The sequence below is a fragment of the Notolabrus celidotus genome, chromosome 23 (assembly GCF_009762535.1).
Source record: "Notolabrus celidotus isolate fNotCel1 chromosome 23, fNotCel1.pri, whole genome shotgun sequence".
Taxonomy (NCBI): domain Eukaryota; kingdom Metazoa; phylum Chordata; class Actinopteri; order Labriformes; family Labridae; genus Notolabrus; species Notolabrus celidotus.
In genome coordinates, this window is record NC_048294.1 from 8,875,067 (window position 1) to 8,887,269 (window position 12,203).

The following is a 12,203-nucleotide window of genomic DNA, read 5'->3' on the forward strand; positions in this document are numbered from 1 at the left end:
TCTTCAATCATAAGACTTGTCATCTGTGTTTTCATTGTTCACTGTTCAGGATTGACCTCCAGAGGGCGCTAAAGGTTTTTTAAAGGAACCACATCTGAGTGATTTTACAATCCTTCATTCCTTTGTAGGCATAACACTGATCAGCTGCACTACATGATCATAGGTTCAGTAAATTACATTTTGAATTTGCATTTAAAAAATAAAGATTGTATTGTCAATGAACCCTGTCAACTCTGCTTTATTCAGATTATAATAAAGCAGTATAACAATAGTGTGATGGTCTTCTTGGTGCACAATCACCAGTAGAATATGTATGATGTTGTTGTGCAATATGGGAAACAAAATCTTCTCAATGTTCTAAATTATCTGGGGGAAAATTTGAAGGAAGCAACATGAAGTATTTTTATTTGTTAAGAATACATTTAAATGACATAATTAGGTATATTTAGAGTAGAAATAGAGATATTTATAACAAATATTGTATTTTTATATATTCAAACTTCTGTATCATGATAATTGATGCAATGGCTCGCTTGTAAATAATTATCATTTGCTCATTGAATTCCACTAAAAATTGAACAATTCAGAGAAGAAATATCTGTAAATATTTGTTGTGTTGCAGATACAGATGATGTATGATGTTGTCGAGCAATATGGGGGGAAAAAATGTCTATGTTTGAAATTATTTGGGGAAAAATTTGAAGGAAACTTAAAGTTTAATAAGTTAAAAATGTTATTTATACATGTTTTTGTTTGTTAAAAAAGAATAAACTTTGAGCAATAAATTGCACAAAAATGCCTGATGTATCAAATATGACACAAATTCAAACTCGTATATAACAATTGTCAGAAGGTCTAATGAAGTCTCTAAATAGAATTGTCTGAATTTGATGGTTCGGGCTTTATAGGGTTAACTTGTTCGACGAAAGTGAAAGTAGTTTTTCAGATCATCGACTGAAGCCGTAAACACACCACCCTGACTGACTGAGCTCCAGGAGAAAACAAACACCACCAAAATGATTATCAATGTGAAACTAATGACTGGGAAAACGCTTAAGATTGAAGTTGAGCCGAGTGACACTGTGGAAAATGTGAAGGCGAAGATTCAGGATAAAGAAGGAACTCCAGGTAGATCTCTTCTAATGTTAATCCTGCGGCCTTCATGTGTTCACAGTTTAAATGTTATGTCTGGTTGAAGCAAGGACCTTTTAATGTGACAATTAGTGTCACACCAAACATCTAATCCATTAACTCCTGTGTGTGTCTGTGTGTGTGTGTGTGTGTGTGTGTGTGTGTGTGTGTGTGTGTGTGTGTGTGTGTGTGTGTGTGTGTGTGTGTGTGTGTGTGTGTGTGTGTGTGTGTGTTGTAGTCGATCAACAGCGACTGATCTTTGAAGGAAAGCAACTGTGGGACGGGTCGACTCTGTCTGATTGTCGCATCAGCCATGGGGCAGTAACTCACATGGGTCTAAATCTTCGGGGAGGAGGGCTTCCAGGTGAGACTCCTCCAGTTGTGGACCCTCTAGATTCGGACTCTTCGGATGAGGAAGGTGGTGGAATGGGTGACAGGAACGGACGAAACGCCAGTATGGAAACGCTTGCTAATTTTTGTAGTCTTCAGTGAAGTATCAGTTTCCTACTGGGACACATTTCAATCACACACCAGATCTGCACTTCAGCAGCTAGTGTTCCCAAAAAGTGAGCTGAAGACTCTGGACTTTGATGTGAAGAAGAACCATTCAGCAATCCTTTGGATGAAAGACTCTTTATTGTTTGGTGGATATAGTCAACATTCCATATCTCTATATCATCTATCAAAGGAAACGAGACCATCAACATCAAAACATATTGTATATGTTTCTATAAATATAATTTTAAAGCCTGATAGTGTTTCCACTGAGCAGACAATATTTCACTTTTTAAAGAAGTGCCTTGGACTCTTACAATCTGTTACCAACTTCCTGATTCCTACCATGTTGTTACTTCAGACTGAACCAATCAGAGATGATCACCTTCACCGACTTCACATACTGGTTTGTTATCCTGATTTTTGAAGCTGTGAGTCGCTGTCAGTATTGTTTTTGTGTTGTTGTTGTTGTTGTTGTTGTTGTTTGTTAGATACACATTTCAATATCTTTATCCTTAAAAAATGATTGCATCAGTTGTGTCTTGTTAATGACAGGTTGGCACACCCCTGAATATACCTCACATTATCTTTGATTTCAGTCTAAACAGGACACTAACTCATGAAATGGACCCTTAATTGTATAGATTCATGGACCTCATCGGATCATGAAGACTTAAAGAAATGCTTTGTGTCATAATTCACAAGAGAAATGATGCATTGTTTCAATCCAGATAATTAATAAGCTTTAAACTGGGTTTGTATTAAGCTGTCGTTTCAGTCATGAGACATGTGATGTCGTCTGTGTTTTTATTGTTCACTCTTCAGGTGTGTGATTTTTTTTTTACCCTTTCATACCTTGGTGCAGGAGTGTCAAACATACAGCCCGCCAGAGGCTCCAATCAGGCCCATGGGATGACTCTGCAAAGTGAAAAAATTACAGAGAAGACATTAACAGCAATTTTTCAATAAAAGTATTTACTATTTCAAATTTGTTATCCGGGGGTAGCTCCAGGACTTTCTGTCCTCACAGTGAGGAAAAATAATAATTTGCATAATCTGGTTGAAATTCAGAAATACATTTTAGAACACTTCATGATCCAATTAGCACTAAAGTTTATGTATATGTAAACTGTGGATCCACAATCTTCTAAAGGAGCAACATATCATGCGCCTGCTTACCATACATGTGCATGCGTCACAGGTGTGCTCTGTCACTACTAACACTAGCACTACACCCCTGCATACAACAGTGTCCAGCAAGCACACTGTTCATGCTGGACCTGAGGGTCCATAATAGTCAAATTTACATTCTTTATTATTATAATTCATGTTTTTCATTTCACTCTGTCAGGTGAATGTGTGCTGTGTGTTTGCAGCAGGTCTCAGTGCTTAAAGAATATAACAATTGGCCCCACTATGAGAGTCATCATGGTGAAAAATACAACAGCTGTTTTTGTAGAAAGATGGTTCATTAAATGTGAACATTTTCAGAATGTACTTGTACTTCTTTGCACTAAAACAAAGGGAAACATTTGGAGTTTTCATTATTTAGAGGTTATTATGTTATGATTTTACTGGTCCGGCTCACTTCAGATCAACTTGGGCTGCATGTAGCCCCTGAACTGAAATGAGTTTGACACCCCTGCTTTAGTGGGTATAACTGATCAGCTGCAATACAAGATCATAGGGTTAGTATTAGTCTGATCTTTTGAATTAGCATGTAAAAATGAAAGATTTGATTGTTAATGAACCCTGTCAGCACAGGACATATGTTCATATGCATGCATCTGCATAACAAATCAACACAAACACTTTATTATTGTAGAGAGAATTTATTAATCAATGCATTAATAAAAGTAACTTTGATGGCAGTGAAAGGAAGAAATACAGCAATGATATTCTGTGTGTTGACATGTGTTGCCTTATGAAAATCAAGAGCATCAGTACATTACAGTGTGTAAAGTAATGGCTTTAAGCTACAACAGGAGTGATTAATGCATGTTGCGATCCTTTATTAGTTTCTATGCCACACAGGTATAGAGGTTTGTCTGGGAGCCACTCCGTCACTGCAGGGGATGAAGTAACAGCTCGTCTTCAGACACTCAGGAGTGAGCTTCAGACACACAAAGCAGAACTCAACCTGGCAGCGAGGACAGAGGATGTTCTTACAGCCCGTTTTGTCGTGCTCCACCCTCTGACCGCAGGTGGGACAGGCACGGATGGAGGGACAGGCGTCGACCCCCTGCACCTGAAGGAGCACGGTGGTCGTGCAGTTCTGGAGAAGCTGGAGGTCGTGGTTTATGCAGCCGTCGTTGTCGCAGCGGTCAGAGCGCGGGGCGGGACCCTTCCACAGCTTCAGACACTGCCAGCAGAACTGGTAGTTTTTCTCCTTGTCAGCTGTGCAGATTGTGCACTGCACGTTCAGGTTAGTCTGGTCCTCTCTCTCCACATAGGTTTTGCAGCCAGGACACTGTTGGACAGAATTTGAGCAACAAACTGGGTTCAGCATATATCTAATTGTGAGCTTGTACGAGAAAGAAGAGGGTCAAATTCTTCATATGTAGGGGAGAACGGGGTTGGTTGTCACACTTTTTACTGTTTTGATGATTGCTCATCTTCAACACATCTTTCAATAGTCATTACTACATTAAATTGAAGCTTAAGGTGTTGGTTTGAAATGTGTATCCCTCTCATTTTCCAACTCATTGTAACAAAGAGGCAATTAACTATCAAAGACACTCTGACACATTGTGACAACCAACCCCATCATGGGGTTGGTTGTCACACACTATGGGGTTGGTTGTCACACACTATGGGGTTGGTTGTCACAATGGTAGTTCAATGGGAAAAATATTTTTAAAAAGGCAAGAAGGCAGAACTAAAATTTGAAAGTTTAATTGCACTGACAAGTGATAGGCCTACATAACTTCATGCATTTTAACATAAAGTGATCAAGGAACATGAGCAGGAAACACATCTTTAGGCCAGCCTATATAACAACATAAAGAACAGAACAAATAGGCCTAACAATAATGGCCGACTCAACTAGGCTACATGCAGTCACTGTCTGAGTTACAGTGATGGCAAATGTAGGGTCTGCGCACTCCAACTAATTTCACCATGCATGATTTTGCCAACATAGGGGTTGGTTGTTACATGTGACAACCAACCCCAAAGAGAATGTGACAACCAACCCCAACTGGATTTTTTTTGCTAGCATCAAGGCTAACAACCATCTAACAAGTAGTTAGCTAGCTAACAAAAATCTAAACTATAGCTTTCCCCTCACACTTTGTAAGGGTAACACTTGTTTTGTTATAAACCCATCGTTTAAAAGCCTAGAAGAAAAATACTGAGGAGCTGAATATTTACAATTAGAAAAACACAAAAGTCCTCTCACCTCAAGTTCAGCTGTCTTACTCCAGAGAAGACTATGTAGGTGAGCTCTGATCCTAATTCTGGAAATGTCCATACCCCAATTTGAGAGACAGTGCCCTCTGGTGGCGAGATATAACGAGTGTGTGCCAACCAACCCGTGTGAACCCCGTTCTCCCCTACTCAAAAAAGCTGATTCTAATTCTAAAAGAAAATGTCATTACCTAAGAAAATAAAAAAAACATCTTTTAAGATAAGAGGAACCCTTTAAATATGTCAGCTAAATATTGGAACAAACATTCATTTTTGAGCTCATAACTAAACCCGTCTGTAGTTTTTTTGAAGGCCAACTCACAGTTTTGAAATCACAGTATTCAGTAGCAGCCATACGAGCGATGTTTTCTTCAAAGTACTTCATCTCTTCGGTTGATAGCACGGCCAGACGGCGCACCTCTTGATAAGACCACAAGGCGTCACACTTTTGGAGGGTCCCTTCCTCCAAAGCGGGGCACTTGAATTTGTACTGGCCCTGAAATGAAGAGACGGATCATATCAGGTTGATATAAAGCTGGACTTTAACACCTTTGTTATGAAGGTGAGAGTGTGTGTCTGTGTTCTTGTGTGCTTGTTTTTTTTCCTTTTATTTCTTAACATTTTAATTTGATCCTCAATTTTAATTTATTTAATATTGTGAACAAACTTGAGTTCAACATTCACAGCTGCAGTGCAGTTTAGAAAAGAAGTTGTGTTTCAATTTGAAGCTGAAGTTATCCAGAAGAGAGCAAAGGTTTCTGGGATTCTGTATACAGCAGTAATCATAAGGACATTTTATTGCATGTTATTTGAATGACTGTTCTCTGTTAATTTAGTTTTCTGTGAAGAGACTGAGGAGCAGCCCCGGATCTACCATATGGGCTGTAAAGGCAGATTATGAATGAATGTGTGTGTGACCTGTGTCCGTGATTTAGGTTGTACGGGGTCACTGTCTATTTCAGGTAGGAACCTTTGTTGTGTGGTCAGGTCTTCCACCCGGAAGGCTAAACAGTTTTTGACCGCTCAAGCAGCATGGTGCTGCCGGAGTTATGCGTGTATGTTCTTCTATGCAATGTCATGTTTTGGACACTTTTGGAGCTCATGTCACGAAAATAAACGGACTGAGAGTTCAACTGGCAAATATGACTTGGACTTTAATTCTTCAAGCACGGTGACTCAGAAAGGTATTCCAGGTGCAGTGCCTCAGTGGCTTAAAGCTTTGGCTTGGCCTCTACATGGGCAATATAGGCACGTGCCCAGGGGCCCCTGAGTACGTAAGGGCCCTCCGTGATGGGAGTGGGGGAGAAAAAAAAGGTGCATTTCCATCCTATCAGATGGCTAAAAAAAAGTGACTAATTAGCAAACTGCAATGCACTTTATATGTTGTAATAAATATGTTTCTCATGAAAAGCCTGTATAAAAAATGTAATTCATCTTACGTGACCCACTATCAGTTAAGATGTGTGAATGTGTGTGAGAGTAAAAGAGGGCATTGCTGAAGCATAACCTTGCTCAGCGACAGCCTAGCAAACTAATCAGGTGGAATTAAAGTTTTTAAAAAATGTATCAGAAAGAAGTGCAGGAAAACTTGCCAAGTGACAGAAAATGGACATCCAAAAGCCCGGTGGAGTGGAGAAGAGGAAGAAACTACAAGAAAAAGAAGAGAAAGACGCAGCAGTAATACAAAAGTGTCCCGCTTAGAAGTAGCTTTTTCAAAAAAGCCGAACAAAGTGAAGAGACGAAGGATGTGCGGCGTGCGGCGTGCGGCGTGCGGCGTGCGGCGTGCGGCGTGCAGCGTGCGGCGTGCAGCGTGCCGCGTGCCGCGGCGTGCGTGCTAGAGGTACATGAGCCTCAGTGCCCAGGGGCCCCTGGGGGTACTAATCCAGCCCTGCTGAGGAGTTTCAGAGGCAGACAACAAATTGACCACAACAGCTGCAAAGACAGTGGACGGGTCAGTTTCTTCACTAAGATTTAAAAAAATTATGACAAAATGAAGACACAGGGAGCCCCCAAACTTTCTAACTCAGTGTAAAAAAAACAACATAGTTGACTGGAAACAAACATCACATTTAAATTCACCCTAAACTGTGAGTACCAGAGGTTTGAAAGGAGGTGCCCCTTTTTTTTTTTTTTTATCGCCCCTGCCCCTCAAACAGCCTGAGCACGCCACTGCTGTTATAATATCATGACACAGAAACGCACCGCTGTACTCTGTAGGCTAGATAACATGGTGGAAAGTACCTGATCCAGAAGGCTGCGACACCACCCAGTCAGAGACTCTGGAGTGACAGCGTGACCGCAGGACATCTCTGCCCGGAGACACTGGTCTCCCTCCTCCGGTGCTTCAAATTACAACAAGAAGAGCAGACATTGAAAAAAGAAACATAAATAAAAGACACAAATTAACTTAAATCATAGAGGAACATTTTTTTTACACATCCTCCTATCAGAGACAAATCATTGATACTATTGCCAGCTGTGCATATAAAGACTGAAATTCAATTTTATTAATTAGAATCATTAAGGCACTATATGTCCGCCTGTTAAAATGTGGATTTATCTGGTAGAGACATATATAACAGTTTATTCAGTGCTTACGCAGAGGATCCAGATCATCCGGCCTGTTGACAAATTTGAGAGTCGTGTCCTTGGGGTCATATCTTTTCTCCTCCTGTCCCTGCCTGCTCATTTTGTTTCAGCTCCGTCGACAAACTTCGTCTCCGATGTATAGCTTTGCCTTTGTGATGCCTTCACTGACCTCTCCAACATTTGTTTTTCTGTAATTACTTTCATTTTCCCCTAGTAGTTCGAAGAAATCACGTGTGTGCTGTGTAGCAGGACTGGATTCCCCATCTATAAAATCATACATATTTGTATCCACCCTCAAACACAATAGCCTACGCCTGCAGACAGTCTTGTTTGTTTATTATATAATATTGCATTTGCATGTTGAAAATTAGTCCATTTAACCACAAAAAAAATGTATTAACAGATTCAGAGCAGCTTTAACTAGTAGCCTGTCCACATTGTGAAAGAGCTGTTCAATAAACAGATGCCAAACTGTTCTGTAAGTCAGGTGATTTCCTATCACAGTTGCAGAACAACATGTGGTGGTAAAAGGAAATGCATTAACAAGTTTCTCTTCAATACAAATGTAAGACTGCTTCATCATGTCAGATTAACTCAGAAGCAGAAGGCTGTCTGTGCAGGAGCAATAATGCTGTTTTATTATAAGAATGGATACTGTTGTTAAGTATCTAAATGCTACAAGATGTACCTGATTAAACAAAAGCAAGGCTTAACTATCCAAGCTAGAATCAACTAAGCTAAATAGACTAGAGCAACCGAGGCTAAGCTTACTTAAACCAAAGTGACCTAATTTCTTTATTTTGAGTTTGTTGTTATCATTTGCTCATGAAGTACTTTGTTTCAAAGAGTTTTGAAAGGGTTAAATACAGTTTTACTTACTTGTTTACCTGGCTAAATTTACCTGTATGTTAAAGTGGCCAAAGCTGGACTTACCTAAGCTTTAGCAGCTTGACTTTAAGTGACCTTTTGATTAAGTCAACTTATGCTAAACTAACATAAACATAACCAACCTCCATCAACATGATGAATTAGAATTAGCTTTGCCCTTTTTATTACTTCATGACAACTTTTAGTCTTTTTTTTTTCTTTCTTTCTATAAGACAGAATTTTCATGTTTGTGTGTTTTTTGTCTTAAACTTTGATCCACTTTGTTTCTTAAATCTTCTGCAGAACAACTCTTCTCTTTTTTCGTCCACTTAGATGAAAGTGAAAGTATTCTCTGCTCAATCGCTTTTGTCAACAACACCCTAAACTGTTTTTTTGGCATTACCTCTCAGACACAGAGCTTGAAAGCAGCACTGCGACTTGCTCTCTGACGAAAAGGAAAACTACACCATTATGGGGAGAACCTATCAGGTCGTGGTTCATGGACCAAGGGGTGAGAAGCTGATGATGGACCTCTGCAATACAGACGAGCAGATGAAGAACATGAAAGTCTCGCAGCTCAAAGAAAAGATAGCAGAGAGGCTTCCAGAGACCGCAGGTACCTTGAATGCAGCCATTGAAATGCAGTTTTCATTTGATCATTGTTTTAAAAGTAGAATATTGTTCACAACAAAGATGGCCTTGTGCTGAGCTTCACTCTTTATGTAGGTGGGTGTAAGCAGATTCTTTTAGCTACTTTTGAGCTACAATAAATGAAGTATTAGTGTTTTTAACAGCCAAGAATCAAGTCACATTTTACAGGAAAGAGATTTAAAACTGCACCTTTCTGTTGTGCGCGTTTAGAATAGGCATTAAAGTAATAGCTCGGAAACAAGAATTTGACATTTTCTGACTAAATGATGATTTTTGATGTTTTACAAAGTGAGATTATTTGAAAAATCCTAGTTTCCATTTAACAATTTCAGTCCAGTCTGGTAGTGGACAACATCATGATGTAGTCCTGTCAATCTCAGCTCGATCTGATGTGTCATTTCAAAACACAAGACACTTGAAATTAAGCATAATTGCAATAATTCTGGATACTTTCAAAAGGGAGATTATTTTAAAAATCCCAGTTTTCACTGACTAATTTCAGTGCAGACTGATTGTAGACAACGTCATGGTTTAATCCTGCCCATCACAGGAAGATCTGGTTTGTCATTTCAAAATGAGAGACATTGAGATTATTTAAAAAACCAAACTGAAAATATCCCAATTTATTGCAATAATGCTCAATTTCAATTGTCTTTTATTTTGAAATGACACATCAGATCTTCCTGTGATTGCCAAGATTTAACCTTGACATTGTCCACTATCAGTCTGAACTGAAATTAGTCTGTGGGAACAAGGATTTCTCAAATAATCTCACTTTGAAACTATCCAGATTTTTGCAGTTATGCTTAATGTCAAGTGTATTTTATTTTGAAATGACACATCAGATCTTACTGTGATTGGCAGGATTAAACCATGTTGCTGTCTACTATCAGTCTGCACTGAAATGTGTTAGTGGAAACTGGGATTTTCTCAAATAATCTCACTTTGAAAGTATCCAGAATTATTGCCATAATGCCAAATTTCAAGTGTCTTTTATTTTGAAATGACACATCAGATCTTCCTGTGATTGGCAGGATTAAACCATGATGTTGTCCACTACCAGTCTGAACAGAAATTATTTGGTATAAACTGGGATTTTTCAAATAATCTCACCTTGAAAACATTTAAAATCATCATTTAGTCAGAAAATGTCAAATCCGTAGCCTCCACAGAATACAGTGGAGGCTGGCTTGACCCCAGTACCTTCACTGACATGTTTTAATCCACATTTCTCTGAATATTTGAGTGGGTGCTGTCCTTTAATTTATATTGTATTTTTTGTTTGTTTGGTATCTGTGTTTGTGTAGGAAATGATACCATACGGTTGATCTTCACTGACAAGGTGCTGGAGGATGACGAACAGCTGCTTTCTGAGTACGGGGTCCAGCACATGTCCGTCATCATGATGGTGTTGAAGGTGAAGGGAGGACTGAATGTCTGACAGAGACCGTCTCCTCCTCCTGCTGCTGTTTGGAGGACTCCTGAAAATGTTTACACTATTTTTGACCCATTTTATTGCAATAGCACATTTAATACTCTCAGGTTTCCTCCATGTTTGAAAGATCAGTTTTTATGGTTGTAAAAAATAAAAAATGAAACTTAATTTCAATGCATTGTCAGTGATTATGTGAGCAGATATTTGGGTGCTTTTAATACACTTTGAAACACGCATAAATATGCAGCGACATACATTGTATTGTACATGTAAACATAAACATATAATATGATATATATCAATACATATATATTACAATGAATGATTCTAAGACTAAATGAACAGTAATGAGCAATACTTTAAATACTTTATTACTCTATAATATATAATGCTAATAAGTATCTATGCAGGTGGTGTGCCCAAACCGGGGTGGCCCAACTGAGGCTCTCACATAGGCAGGGGTGGCCAGTGCATTTACAAATAAATAACATTTACCCTTTCTGTCTTCACAACCTACTTTCATTAAAGTATTAAACAGTTGTTAAATTCCTTTTGACTTCAAAAAAAAAAACATGACAAAGTGGCATAAATCTTCTAAGCTTGATTCTTTAAGGACTCACATTAGATGTTTTTTCAAAGTCACATTTGAGCGCACTAATAAAGAAATCTACTGTCAGCCTTTTAACTCATCCCAAATTATAGATTTTAATAGAAACCCTCTGACACGGCAAATAACCAATCATATGGCCCTTTTCCACCGGCCCGTCTTAGCCCTACTCTACTCGACTTGACTCGACTCTACTTGGTTTGTGTTGCATTTCCACAGGGCCCGGTACCTCATGTCAGATACCAGTTTTCCGTACCTGCTCTGCTTTGGTTCCAAGCGAGCTGAGCCGATACTAAAAGGTGACGTCGACGGACTGCCGGCCACTGATTGGTCAAAGAATGTCGTCAAAGAGTCATGAGCGCGACGCCCAATCAAGCCCAACAGAGGAATCAAACCCACCATTTAAAAAAAACCCCAACATCAGCACTCTTTTTCTTCCCTCTCTCACTCGGCCTGTGACAAAAAGGCCACAGACCGAGTGGCAGCAAGTACACCGTTGCCTCCATGTCCTCCATTGTTTGTGATTGTTGTGTTTGTGTAGCATTCAAAATGACGTGAACGCGGTTTCGCGCAGCTGTGTTCTGACGACCCCTCCCACCATGAGACGGTACTCGGTACCCAAAGCGAGTAGAGTCGAGTCGAGTAGAGCTGGAACTGTATTGTGGAAAAGGGCCAATAGTTTAGGATTTTGTGGTGGCTCCTGGGGTGGCCAATTGGATTTCAAGGGGTGCTAGTGCCACCCTTGGCCACCCTGCTGGACATGCCACTGCTCTTACTAATCTTTCACGTCCCTGTTAAAGCTCCCATAGTCCTGAACCATGTGTCATACTTTCTCAAAAGGAAAACCACCTACAGAGAAATATTTCTGCTTGTTCGTGGCACACCCTTAATCCACTGTCAGCACAAACATATTTGACTAATTAACTTTCGTTTCCTCGTTAGCTGTGAGAGGAACCTGTTAAGGTTCGAAAAATTCCGATACACCCTGAATGCAGCACTCCCAGCCTGCGAGAGCGACAA

General features: G+C 39.6%; 2 protein-coding genes and 1 long non-coding RNA gene across 5 annotated transcripts; 2 read left to right on the plus strand and 1 right to left on the minus strand.

Annotated features, from left to right (window-relative positions):
- Positions 1-863: 863 nt before the first annotated feature.
- Positions 864-2,412, plus strand: LOC117807665. The gene is made up of 2 exons (XR_004630023.1): positions 864-1,128; positions 1,370-2,412. It is a non-coding gene; the product is annotated as an uncharacterized LOC117807665 (long non-coding RNA).
- Positions 2,413-3,442: 1,030 nt separating this feature from the next.
- Positions 3,443-8,113, minus strand: LOC117806993 (probable E3 ubiquitin-protein ligase RNF144A-A). The gene is made up of 4 exons (XM_034676015.1): positions 7,633-8,113; positions 7,276-7,376; positions 5,357-5,530; positions 3,443-4,096 (listed from the first exon to the last, which is right to left on the minus strand). Exons 1-4 carry the CDS (start codon positions 7,721-7,723, stop codon positions 3,641-3,643), a joined length of 822 nt encoding a protein of 273 aa, XP_034531906.1. The 5' UTR covers positions 7,724-8,113; the 3' UTR covers positions 3,443-3,640.
- zgc:194655 (uncharacterized protein LOC794380 homolog) lies at positions 7,920-10,750 on the plus strand. 3 transcript variants are annotated; one of them, XM_034676016.1, is made up of 3 exons: positions 7,920-8,188; positions 8,901-9,106; positions 10,449-10,750. In XM_034676016.1, exons 2-3 carry the CDS (start codon positions 8,962-8,964, stop codon positions 10,580-10,582), a joined length of 279 nt encoding a protein of 92 aa, XP_034531907.1. In that variant the 5' UTR covers positions 7,920-8,188; positions 8,901-8,961; the 3' UTR covers positions 10,583-10,750. The 3 variants fall into 3 exon arrangements, with proteins under 3 accessions (XP_034531907.1, XP_034531909.1, XP_034531908.1); XM_034676018.1 differs by having other exon boundaries at positions 7,920-8,101; XM_034676017.1 differs by lacking the exon at positions 7,920-8,188 and having other exon boundaries at positions 8,793-9,106.
- Positions 10,751-12,203: the final 1,453 nt, after the last annotated feature.

What these genes read in the sequence shown, in the direction of transcription:
- LOC117806993 (XM_034676015.1), bottom strand. Translation starts at nt 7,723, where the DNA reads ATGAGCAGGCAGGGACAGGAGGAGAAAAGATATGACCCCAAGGACACG. An exon ending in GGATGATCTGGATCCTCTGC is followed by an intron (nt 7,377 to 7,632) that starts GTAAGCACTGAA and finishes TGTAATTTGAAG; the next exon opens with CACCGGAGGAGGGAGACCAG. An exon ending in AATACTGTGATTTCAAAACT is followed by an intron (nt 4,097 to 5,356) that starts GTGAGTTGGCCT and finishes TCTGTCCAACAG; the next exon opens with TGTCCTGGCTGCAAAACCTA.
- zgc:194655 (XM_034676016.1), top strand. Translation starts at nt 8,962, where the DNA reads ATGGGGAGAACCTATCAGGTCGTGGTTCATGGACCAAGGGGTGAGAAG. An exon ending in GAGGCTTCCAGAGACCGCAG is followed by an intron (nt 9,107 to 10,448) that starts GTACCTTGAATG and finishes GTGTTTGTGTAG; the next exon opens with GAAATGATACCATACGGTTG.